Source organism: Bactrocera dorsalis, chromosome 4 (assembly GCF_023373825.1).
Source record: "Bactrocera dorsalis isolate Fly_Bdor chromosome 4, ASM2337382v1, whole genome shotgun sequence".
Lineage (NCBI taxonomy): Eukaryota > Metazoa > Arthropoda > Insecta > Diptera > Tephritidae > Bactrocera > Bactrocera dorsalis.
In genome coordinates this window covers 50,904,310-50,917,176 of record NC_064306.1, presented here as the reverse complement: position 1 = coordinate 50,917,176, position 12,867 = coordinate 50,904,310, and the positions used below count along the sequence as shown (strand labels likewise).

The window sequence follows — 12,867 nt, the reverse complement described above, 5'->3', positions numbered from 1 at the left end:
TTTTTGTTGACTATAAAAAGTTGTTTCTCTCAACTTTCAATATATCTCATAAACTAATAGTCGGACGGCTACAGCGACATCCTGGACATCAATCTCTTCCAATATATTCTTCTCTACTACATTTGTATAAAAAAAAATGATTTTTATCTTCTTTTCCTTAAAGATCTGACAAGCATCAATCAGTACTAACTGAAGAGAGTTTAATGACATTGGACAACTACGACGAAGAAGAACATGAATTGCCCAATTTCCAACGTGTTTCCATCTCTGGTGAGGATACAAGTGGCGTGCCATTGGAAGATTTAGAGCGCGCCTCCACGCTGCTCATACAAGCGCTGGAATTACGCGAACGTTATATGTTGCATTCGGGTCAGTCGTTTCCGACAACAACAAGACGTTTTCTAAAAACCGTGCACGAGCGCAATCGTTTCGGCACGATTGAACACGAGAATCGCAAGACCATCGCAGGTGAGTCAAGCCAATTTCGATTTGAACGCTAATGAAAACTCTATCAAAATGCTAGGTAGCTAGAACAAATGATATCCAAATTTTGTTGAAAGTTTTAGTATTTGAAATTTATTACTGAAAAAGTAGTTTTTTCTTAGAAAGTCCTACATTATATTTATTAAATTATTATATGTATTATACTCGTATGTACCTTTTCTTTACACAAACAACTATAACCGCTAACTTCTAGCAGTTTTTGAATTGAAAATTGAAATTTGGTGATTTCTACAAACTTGTTTAATATTTATTTCTTACTCATTGTAAATATGTACAAAGCAAAATTGTAGGTTTCTTTAACAGTTTAAAGTCCCTCAAATAACAGTTATACATACATAAATAAATGCCGCTATGTCGTCTCGTGTTTTGCCTATCGCACTGCAAACTCTTTCTTCTTCCTTTTTTTTTGTTCATTTTCTTCTAAATATTTAAAAATTAAAAATTTTGGAAAACAAATTTTCTAATAATAAGAAAAAATCTCTCGGTCTACTTTTAGGCACTCATTATTTTATTTATTTTTAATTTAATTATTTCTATTATTATTTAATTTTTTTTTATTATTTTTTTTTTTGGTTATTGTTTTATCATAATTATTTTTTCGACCAAACAAAAATATGTATTTGATTTCCAACATTATTCTTTTATAGACATAATACGCAAGATCAGCCTCCCCAGTACTCAGACAGGTAATTCGTTCGTTTATGCATTTCACCACTGCAGCGGGCGAATGAGTTGTGTCTTACTTTTATTCTTTTTTTGTTCAACTTTTTCTTTGTGACTTGCAAATTTTCGTTTCGATTTTCAAAATTTCATTGAACTGTTATCTCATAAGCAAAACATATCCTCATATATAAATATCAATCGCTGGAAGCCGGAATTGCTCTAAGTTTTTTAGAAGATTTTTATATGTTGTAATGTAATTGAACTTGAAATGAGTTTCTTTGCTTTTGTTTTTATTATATTTTTTGAATTACTTATATTTTGTTTTTGAGTTATTGAGTTATTATTTGCTATGTATCCCTCACCCAATTTTGAAATTTTGCTTTTGAAAATACTAGTCCATTTAATTTGCACGCCAATTTTTTTCTGCTTTTAGTATCTAATCTATATTTTATGTTCTCTTTTGTTTTAAAAGTTAATTTATTTTATTTTTTAGATGTAATGCATGACGTAATGATTATTGAAACCTTGTCATTTAAATAAATTTAAATATAGTAAGTCCATAGAGCTTTAGTATATACATATATTGGTAGACATTAAAAAATATTAGTTTGTTGAATCTTATGTGACAAAAATTTTGCTCCAACCTTGGAATGCAGGTTTTTGCGAAACTATAAACTTATAACAATTTTAAGGAAGTTATCTTTAAATGCAATTCATTTTTTGCTATATACATATATGCACATAAGTATGTATGATGTGATAGTCCATAACTTACTATCGTAGTCTATAACTTATAATAATTAATTAGAAAACGTTTTGTTCTCATTGAAAGTTATTGGGTTTTAAAATATAGTATGTACAATTTTGAGTAATGTCGTATACGAGTTTACGCCAGCTTATAGTCATTAAAGCACGTCTCAGTTTGATATTTTAGTTTGGAATTCAGAAATATTAAATCAATTTCTCTCTTTCAATTTCTAATAAATAGTTTGAGGATATAAAAAATTATTATATTGACATTTTGATATAAAATGATTGCCATTAGCCAATCTTCGGTGAAATGCCACTATTTGACCAATTTTGTGGGGCTTTTAGAACCCTAAAGTGTATTTCAATCCAGTATTTTTTTTTTTTTGTGAAAAAATTTACACTTTTGATCAAAAATCATTCGATTATTATCTGATATATCTAAGAAGGTTGTGTGAAAATTTCAAGTCCAACCGTCTAATGAAATTTTCCTCACTGACTCGTTTTTAAAACTTTTGAAGAAGATTACACTAAGATAAAAAGTTCTAACAAATGCGATTATGTATATCCGAAACTATTTTCCTTAACACTCAAATATTATGGCTTGTTAACAGTTTGGCCGGTCGGAAGGAATTCGGAGGGCACCACATCTCGATAATCGAAGAAAACGGTCAACATAACCTTGATTTTTGACGTGCTTTGACGGCTCACCTTTGCCACGACATTCGTTAGGTGATCGTCTGTTTCCGGGTGGTAAGCATAGATCCAAAACTCATCGCCAGTAATAATACATGTTATTCTGGTAGTCGGAAAGCACTGCTTCACAGACTTTAATGCGACGCTGTTTTTCGCAAAAATTGTGTGATTTTGGAACATATCGTGCTTTCACTTTGCTTAGGCCCAAAAATGTTTTCACTGATCCTTCCGATATTCCAACGACGCCAGTAAGATCACTGCCTGTTATTCGTCGGTTCTCAAGCCTCAGACCTTTTATTTTATGCATTGACGTGTTGATCATCAGTTCATTATAGAAAAAAATATTTCGACTAATGGGCTTTCGCGCAAAATTTAAGTTTAAAAGTCTTTCTATTTTTCCCCACAAAAAAGAAAATATAAACACTTTTAAAATTCCTACTACTTCAAATTCCTCATAAATGTACTTTTTTAGTTGGTATGCTTTCCAAAATACATCTTATTGTATCTTGATAGTCTTCATACTAAAAAAGTACTCAGTCGGATTTATGAACTTCCTTAAGCAGTTCAATCAGTATTATGTTAAATTGTCTAATCTTCGACCGGGTATGAATCGGATCCGGCTGCCTATACTTTTTTAGATATAAGACAATACTTTTCCCGAATCAAATTCACAATCTAGTCCTATTATTTTGTAAAATTAACAAAATCAAAAAAGGGTATCTTTGATTTTCGATTCCTCGTTACCTTTATGTATGTAAGTAAAAAATGAGTTTGTGGCAAAATATTTTAGTTTTTCAACTTTTTATTGCACACCTGGCCACATTTTTTTAATCAAAAATTCATTATATTCACCGGCATTAGTATTCTGGGACAAAAATTTGGGAGGAAAAACTAACTTGTATGAAAAATTGTAAGCCCCTGCTATCAGATATAGACCAGGGTAAATAATTTTCAAAAAATCAAAAACCATGATAAGATGAATGAATAAAGGATAAAACAACAAACATTAAAGGAAAAATAATTTAAGAGCGATCTAAGGTCGAGGAAGGAAGGAATTTCCAAAACTACGATTCCTATAGAAAAAAGTTGTATGGTATTGTTGTAGGTAATAAAAAGGTCTATAACTTTGTCTAACGAATTTTTTCACACAAACTCAAAAGTTATGTGAAGAATTCAAATAACCAAAATTCTGGGGTTTTTATTTTTATCTTCAAGAAAATTTATTTTCTTTCACGAAATGCTGTGAAAACTTGCCTTTTTATGTGCCAAAAATACATATTTATTTTTAAATTGGAAATATTAAGCAGGACTTAAAATCGAAAACCGTCTAAATTTCAGTAAAAAAAAATCTGAAGTCAAAAATTCGGATTTTTTTTAAAAATCAGTAGGTTTTATATTTACTGATGTCTTTTCTTCTATTTTCTGAGCGAACTTACCACAGTAGCGTATATACTTGTAGTTTTTAAGCCATCAGAAAGTAGAGTTTGCATTAAAATAATTATATTTTAACTATACAAGTAAGTTATCAAACGTTTTTGTTTTGAGTAGAATTCGCAAATGTCTTGCACTCATAGCCATATATTTGAGTTTTTTTTTGAAGAAGGGGGCGGCTGTTGGCCCACCAGCTTTTACTTGTTTACAATTACTTTTTGAGTTTTCTTTTTGCGAAGCACATTGTTACTAAGCCTCTGCTCGCGCTATTCGAAACAATCGCAAGCTTTTGTTTTACCGTTATTGTTTTTTGTGTGCCTTTTCTTTATTTTCTTTGACTATTTTTTGTGTTACCTACGAGATTTGCTTAATCAACTTAGTGTTTAGTTAAAGCTTACATACATACATACTTACATACAAATTAGTTATACCATAAATCTGTAGAATTAAATTACGTACATATGCATATACCATAGTATATGTATGTACATTTGTATGTATTGTAAACTTGACCCAACTAAATTCTGATTTTATGTAGATGACACATAATTAGTATAAAAATAAACATTTTGTTTTCTTCTTTTCTTTTATTGAACACCACACACACACCACCCACACTCGTATACATACATACATACATACATACACGTTACGCACTTGTACGTGCAACGGTAATTGCATGCGTTTGCGTAAAACTATTTTTGAAACGCAACGCCGCAACGCAACACGTAATGACTTGAAAATCAAACATCACCAAACAACAACAACGACAACAAATTACGCAAATGCAATTACAATTATGGAAATCACAACAACACACACGCACGTATTTAACTGGGTCATCCACATATGAACTTGGTCACCATCTTTACACCGCCACCCGCCATCCGCTGGCACCTGACACCCTGTAATATGTAGACCATCCCATACATCCGCCAAATGACAAGTCTGATCCATGGGAAGTGGAATTTCCAGCTGATAATGATTATGAAATTAAAAGTATTAACGGTGTCTTCCACGTCTACAAGGATAAGGTGAGTTGGTGCGCCTTTAAAGCATCATTTGCTTGTTTGGATTTGTGGATTTTTTTTTTATACTCCACTTTACATTCGCAGGAATGCACGCAGGAGGTGAAATGCGAGTATCCAAATCTCAAGGAGTTCGTTAACGACATGCAGGTCATGTGTAATATGATTGTTGATGGACCACTGTGAGTTGCCTACTTCATACATATGTACATATATACAGTTTTTCACTTTTTCTTCTTTCTTCACAGTAAATCGTTTTGTTATCGCCGCCTTTGCTATCTCTCATCGAAATTCCAGTTGCATGTCCTTTTAAATGAGCTACGTGAGTTGGCTTCTCAGAAGGCGGTGCCACATCGTGATTTCTATAATATTAGGTGAGTAAAATCTCGTTGTCTCATTACACATATGTTATGGGAAGAAAATATTATATTTATTAAGCATCGCAAATTGGATAAGCCATTCATCATTCCAAAAAAAATCTGCACGTTGGACCATAGGGAGAGGGTTGTCAGATGTGCAGTGTTAGCAGGGAATGCAAAGAGGTAGTTAGTTTCATGCGGGAACTCGTTGCACGCTGGACATATATTTGATATGTCAGGGTCGATTCGGGATAAGCAGCGCTCTCTGGGTGGTTATGACGCTAAGTGCCGTGGAGGTATTATAAGGCAACGTTAGGACTCCCTTTTGTTGGCCGGTTTCTCAGGTTTCAGTAGTGAGACCACTTTTCCGATTTTCCACACCTCGGCTATTTGAAAGTGATCAGTGACAGTTTGAGGACCTAGGTGAAAAAGCTTTCGAGCCTAGGTGCTTTAGCATCAGCATGTTAATTCCCTCAAGACCAATGGTTTTGAAAGATTTTGCCTTGTTGATGACACTCTGAACCTCCTCATCGGTGGAAGTAAGCGGGCAGCCGCCGGATAACACGTCGTTTGGCTTTGTTTACCGAGGGGTACAGTGTAAATTGCCGGCTAAAATTGCTCGCGCACGTCTTCGGATCTGAAGAGGCGTGTCCATTGAATTGGATTTCAACTCGGTCATCATGTCTCTTCGGATTAGACAAAGCGTTGACAGTGGTCCAAAGCTTACTCACACCGGTGGAGAAGCTGCAAGACTTCAAATCCTCTATCCAATCTAAATTTCAATTCTAAAAACATATAATTTTAATAGTCAGACGTTCGTACATGATTTTCAAAGACCTGCAGATTTATTATTAACAATAATTTTAAGTATAGTTTTAAAATCTCTTCTATGAAAAAACAACGAATTTACGCAATATATTTTTTTTGACCTACACAGAAAGGTGGACACTCACATTCACGCCGCTTCATGCATGAATCAGAAACACTTGCTGCGTTTCATTAAGAAGACGCTCAAAAATAACGCCGATGAAATTGTGACAATCACCAAAGGTCAACCAATGTCACTGAAAGATGTTTTCCAGTCAATGAATCTGACCACCTATGATCTAACTGTGGATATGTTGGATGTGCATGCGGATCGGAACACATTCCATCGTTTCGACAAATTCAATTCCAAATACAATCCGATCGGTGAGTCGCGTTTGCGCGAGGTCTTCCTCAAGACGGACAACTATTCGAATGGCAAATATTTTGCACAAATTATTAAGGTGAGTGTGAAGGAGAGTTGTCGATTTAAAAAAAATAATTTTTTTTTTTAATTTTTTACTTAAACAGGAAGTCGCCTTCGATTTGGAGGAATCGAAATACCAAAATACCGAGCTACGTCTCTCCATTTATGGCAAATCACCGGATGAGTGGAAGAAGCTAGCCAGATGGGCCATCGAATATAATGTGCATTCGACAAATGTACGCTGGTTGATACAGATTCCACGACTTTAGTGAGTTCATCTTTTGATTTTCCTTAATTTGAAGGCATAATTTTTAATTACATTCTCTCTGTTTTCACTCTCTCCAGTGATATCTTCAAATCCAATAATTTGATGAATTCATTCCAAAATATATTGGACAACATCTTTAAGCCACTCTTCGAGGCTACCAGCCGACCCAGCGAGCATCCGGATTTACATCGTTTTCTTAATTATGTAATCGGTTTCGATTCAGTGGACGATGAATCGAAGCCGGAGAACCCAATTATTGATTTGGACATACCAACACCGGAAGCCTGGAGTGAGGAGGAGAATCCACCATATGCCTACTACATTTACTATATGTACGCGAATATGACTGTGCTGAACCAATACCGGAAGTAAGCGAATCTTTGAATTTTTTTTCATAATGAAATTTATTTATTAATTATTAATTTGCATCCCTCTCCCTCCTACCATAGAGCGCGCGGCATGAATACATTCGTTTTGCGTCCGCATTGCGGTGAGGCCGGCCCGGTACAGCATTTAGTTTGTGGCTACCTAATGGCTGAGAACATCTCTCACGGTCTCCTCTTGCGTAAAGTGCCTGTGCTGCAGTATCTCTTTTATCTGACACAAATCGGCATTGCCATGTCGCCACTCTCCAACAATTCACTTTTCCTCAACTATCATCGCAATCCGCTGCCGGAGTATTTGGCGCGCGGTCTGATTGTCTCACTTTCCACTGATGATCCACTGCAATTCCACTTCACAAAGGTGCGTTGATGAGAGCACATCATTCGTTTTGAATTTGTTTCATGTGAAAATAATTTGTTTTTGTTTTTGCTATAGGAACCCCTGATGGAGGAGTACAGCATTGCGGCGCAAGTGTGGAAGTTGAGCTCATGTGATATGTGCGAATTGGCGCGCAACAGTGTGATTATGAGTGGTTTTCCGCATAAGGTGAGTGAAAATTATATAAACGAGAGTTGGCTCTGTCTTTACAATAAGTAGTCGGTTTTCGTCAAACAAGCAAGTGATATTGAATACTAAATTTAAATACATAAAGCATTTTTGAAGCAATTTCGAGGAATGGTGCCGAGTTGACAGTCCTTTGCCGGATAAACGCCGGGTCCGTTCTGGTTTCTTATGTCCGACTGTCGTGGGAACATACAATCTTCTGCTAATGAGATTGTGTGAGAGTAGTTGTGAGAGCCTCAAGTGTTTTCCCTAGTGGGACGGAAACTTAAGACACACCTAGATTGGCAGGCTTCGCAGATTTTTGCAAAGACACCACCCTTCCGATTTTCCACATATCGCGTGTGTGGGGGTGATCAGTGACATATTGAGAATTGTGTTTCAACATCAGCATATTTATTTATGTCTTGGTAGTTGTATTTAGATGCTTTTGATTTGTTGATGGCACTCAGAACCTCTTCGTCGGTGAAATCAAGTGGGGCCCAGCGTTTTTGTGTTTTGTGCAACCGGTGTCTCCATTTTTGTGGATTGAGCAAGGCACACTTAAATTCCAATTTCCGGCAATTGCCACAGCAGCCGGTTCTACATTACCAGAATAGACCCGGATTTTATACGTCCAAAGGCTGTATTTTGCATGCGCTGTTAACCCTACACAGCGGTCATCCTTCTCCCTATGTCCCGAATCCGTCTAAACAGAACGTTTTCTGTACCTACCGTTGGTTGACAACTTATCTATCCTTACCAACCCAACGGGAACTAGGTACCCGTTACAACAACAACAACACCCTTTTGATTTTTCAACCTATCAATTTTCGGCTAAAGTACCGCGCAGACTTCTTCGGGCTTGAGGAGGCCAGACCGCCGAAATGAATTTCGTCGCGGTTAATTTCATGTATGTCTTCTCGGACTGGACAGAGATTTGACAGTTTGCTCACTCCGGCGAAGAGATTACATGACTTCATGTGCCTTACCAATTCGTCCGCTTGATCGAACATTTGTCGAATCTTCAAATTGAGATCACTTTTGGGGTGAGCACAGCGATCGACCTGCCGTATTAAAAATCCGCCCTCATTTGCTAAGACTGCTTCTTGGGCAGGGAAATTTGGTCGAAGTTGTTGAACTATACCAGCGGCAATGAAGCGATCATCTTGCGAAATCGGCGCTCGCTAACGAATATGTCCCTAGCATTGTGTACTGGGATCGGGCAAATTTTTGATTATCCTGCGAAGAGGTTATTTGTTGGCCACCGTAGAGGTTATTTGTTGGCCACTCGGCTGAAGTGGCCGCGCATTGTGCGAACTATGTGCATTAGAGGCTATTTTCACACCAACGCGAGCCCGGATTGGACTCTATGCTAGCATGGATCAGGATAATACGGAGAAACCCTGCTGCTGGGTATTGTTCTAAGAGTGATCACATTATTAACTTATTACATACCGATCCAAACGCGAATAACATCCTTTGGCCGAATACTCGTAAAATCCGGTTCAAATCCAGTAACGTAGAACTGGCTGTTATGGAAATTGCAGCCAATGATTATAGTCTAAGGCAACAATACAATCTCTGAATATAAATTTCTGTTCGGATCACTGTAGCACATCGCTGTCATATCTATTGACCAGTCAAAATTCCGTTTCCACGGCAGTCGGGTCTAAGTAACCGGTATGGACCCGGATTTTTCCGGCCAAGGACTCGGACTCGGCAGAGTTCTCCTGTACAACACCAACAAGCAATTACAAGTGAAGATATAGGTCTTTTTATACTATGATCTCATTTCCAACATGTCCGGACTAAACCGAAAAAACTCATTTCCTAAATGTTGATTGTTTATTAATTAAATATATGTATGTAGAGTAATTTTATTTAAATCGACTTGTCACATTTCCTCCGCAGGTCAAACAACACTGGCTCGGACCGAATTATACGCGTGAAGGTGTTGCCGGCAATGACATAACGCGCACAAATGTGCCCGACATACGCGTGGCCTACCGGCATGAAACACTGCTCGACGAGCTGTCGAATATCTTCAAGGTGCACGAGATACCGAAAAGTGAGTAAGCCTACCCGGGACAACAACCAGCGCAGCAGTGACCAAAAACAACACAAACACATTTGATAACACATACAACTGCGTAAGCGATTGCTTAGCCCGAATAGCTGGTGCCATGACGGTTGAGTCGACATCTTCTCATGAATTTACCTACAAACATATATAAACTCCTTGAGGCTCCTTTTTCTACCACAATTATAACTGTAATTACTATATACATATATATTAATATTATTACTACTACTATTACTACATATAACTGCTGTTACTAAAACCAATCAACAACTACTTCAACACGCGCGTATTTACATACATGTGAATTTGAATCTTCTTGTTATAACCTTAATGAAAATATGTAAGTATGTTGGCTTAAGTGTATGTTACATTTTGTAAACACACACACACACATATTTATTGAAATATCTTTTTTCGTATTTAACACTTGAAACTCATAAACAATTAACAAAAGTCTAAACAATTGCAGAGCAGAGTGCAAACAACATTCAACTGCAAGCTGAAGAAGTTGAAAATGAAGTTGAAAAAGCAAATCAAATCGAAGCCGTTAAGTCATTTTTTCTTAGCTCAGAATATAGCTCGGGCTTGGAGGATTTATAATATTTGTTATTGTTTCATAATTATTTGAATTTTTAAAAAAATTTTTATTCTAATTTGCCATCGCTTTTAAGCAAGTAAAATATATGTATGTATGTATAATAATAATATTGTTATTTATAGTATATATGTATAGCCTCTTCCAATGAGCAAAACTGTTAAAATTTGTTGTTGTATTTATGCTCACACGTATCTGTATGTAATATAAATTAATTTGCAATTTCCTCAATTCGGCTTGTTAAACTAAAAATTGCTACGGCAACTGCAAATTGTTTCATGTCAAACGCAAATGCAACAAAAAAATAAAAATTGAATTGTTTAATGGTGCAAAATGCAAAAATAAATTGTGAAAATCCATTTAAGCATTAAATTGTGGTTGTTTTCCTTCTTATTCCAGCACTTCCGCTATAATAGCGTGTGTGGCTCACAAACTGTACACTACTTAGCACACAAACTGTCGTTTGCTATGCAGCGCCCTCTAGCGTCTAGTAGAGTGCCTGAAAGCATGCTACATTTTTGTTATTTTTTGCCGGCCGCCGCTTGCTGGCTGGTTCTGCGCGCCTGGTGTAAATTGGGAATTTCGTGCGCAGCCAAAAATGAATTTTCTGGCGCCGCCGCTAGGGTGGTCGGTCGGTTTTTTGTGGGAATCATTTTTATGCGCGAATTTGCATGTTTTGGCGATTTTGCTGTAATTGTATGATTGTTTTGATGCAAATAATTTTTGTTACGACTTTTTTGGTATTGAAATTTTTTTCAGACGTATTTTTACTAAAAATAAAACAGCAGGTCGGTTTTTATAATTTTTTTTATTTATTATGAATAAAATAAAGTCAATAAATAAAGTTAGTATGTTTTCTGCGAATTTTGTGAATGTTTTGGCGACTTGAGTGGAATTAAGAAAATGGTAATTTTCTTAAAAAAAAATTAGAAAATTAAGAAAATATTATTAAAAACAAATAAAAATTTAAATTTAAGAAAAAATTAAGAAAAGGGTAATGATAAAATAGAAAATTTAGAATTGAAAATGAAAAACAATAGCATTTTTTCTAAAAAAAATTGAAAATTGAGAAAATGGTTATTTTTTAAAAAAAAATTTAAAATTAAGAAAATGGTAATTTTCTTAAAAAAAATTTGAAAATTAAGAAAATATTATTTAAAAAAATTGAAAATCAAAAAAAAAAATGCTTTTTTTCTACAAAAATGGAAAGTTAAAAAAAAGGTAATTTTCTAAAAAAAAAAATTTGAAAATGAAAAACAATAGCATTTTTCTAAAAAAAGTTGAAAATCAAGAAAATGTTGGTTTTTGTAACAAAAATATTTTTCTTTCTTAAAAAAATTGAAAGTTAAGAAAAAAATGGTATTTTTCTAAAAAAAATTTAAAATAAAGAAAAAAATTTTATTTTTCTAAAAAAATTGAAAATTAAAAAAAAAAATAGTATTTTTCTAAAAAATATTTAAAATAAAGAAAAAAATTTTCTTTTTCTAAAAAAAAATTTGAAAATTAAGAAAATATTATTTAAAAAAATTGAAAATCAAAAAAATGGTAATTTTCTAAAAAAAAATAATTATAATTGAAAATTTAGAAAAAATGGTATTTCACTAAAAAAGATTGAAAATAAAGAAATAAAATTATCTTTATAAAAAATTAAGAAAAGAAAGTTATTTTCTAAAAAAAATTTGAAAATTAAGAAAATATTATTTAAAAAAATTGAAAATTGAAAAAAATGGTAGTTTTTTAAAAAAAAATTTAAAATCAAAACAAAATGGTAATTTTCTAAAAAAAAATTTAAAATAAAGAAAAAAATTTTATTTAAAAAAAACTGGAAAATTAAGAAAAAATGGTATTTTTCTAATAAAAAATGAAAATTACAATTTTCTTAAAAAAATTGAAAAAGAAAAAAAATTATATTTCTACAAAAAATTTAAAATGAAGAAAAAAGTAGTATTTTTCTAAAATAAATTGAAAATTAAGAAAAAAATTGTAATCTAAGAAAAACTGAAAATTAAGAAAAAATAGTATTTTTTTTAAATATTGAAAATTAAGAAAATATTATTTAAAAAGTTTAAAATAAAGAAAAAAATTTTCTTTTTTCAAAAAAAAATTGAAAATTAAAAAAATGGTTTTCTAAAAAAAAATTAAAAACTAAGAAAATATTAAAAAAAAATCTTAAATCAAAAAATGGTACTTTGCTAAAAAAAAAAAAAATTCTCTAAAAAAAATTAAAGTTAAGAACAAAATTTAAGAAAAAAATGGTATTTTTCTAAAAAAAAAATTGACATTTAAGAAAATATTACTTAAAAAAAATTGAAAATCAAAAAAATGGTAATTTTCT

General features: G+C 33.5%; 1 protein-coding gene across 14 annotated transcripts in view; it reads left to right on the top strand.

Moving 5' to 3' along the window:
* LOC105227505 (AMP deaminase 2) overlaps window positions 1–10,904 on the top strand; it is a 46,043-nt gene extending 35,139 nt beyond the window's left edge. For 7 of the 14 annotated variants that reach the window (XM_049455327.1, XM_049455329.1, XM_049455328.1 and 4 more), the window contains 10 exons: window positions 164–468; window positions 4,960–5,075; window positions 5,157–5,251; window positions 5,318–5,443; window positions 6,366–6,696; window positions 6,764–6,927; window positions 7,005–7,295; window positions 7,377–7,671; window positions 7,747–7,857; window positions 9,766–10,904. In XM_049455327.1, the coding sequence (XP_049311284.1) occupies window positions 164–468; window positions 4,960–5,075; window positions 5,157–5,251; window positions 5,318–5,443; window positions 6,366–6,696; window positions 6,764–6,927; window positions 7,005–7,295; window positions 7,377–7,671; window positions 7,747–7,857; window positions 9,766–9,930 (1,999 nt within the window). In that variant the 3' untranslated portion in view covers window positions 9,931–10,904. Of the gene's footprint in view, window positions 1–163; window positions 469–1,151; window positions 1,191–4,959; window positions 5,076–5,156; window positions 5,252–5,317; window positions 5,444–6,365; window positions 6,697–6,763; window positions 6,928–7,004; window positions 7,296–7,376; window positions 7,672–7,746; window positions 7,858–9,765 lie in introns of all 14 variants that reach the window. The other 7 variants (XM_049455322.1, XM_049455323.1, XM_049455321.1 and 4 more) reach the window with 2 other exon arrangements.
* Window positions 10,905–12,867: the final 1,963 nt, after the last annotated feature.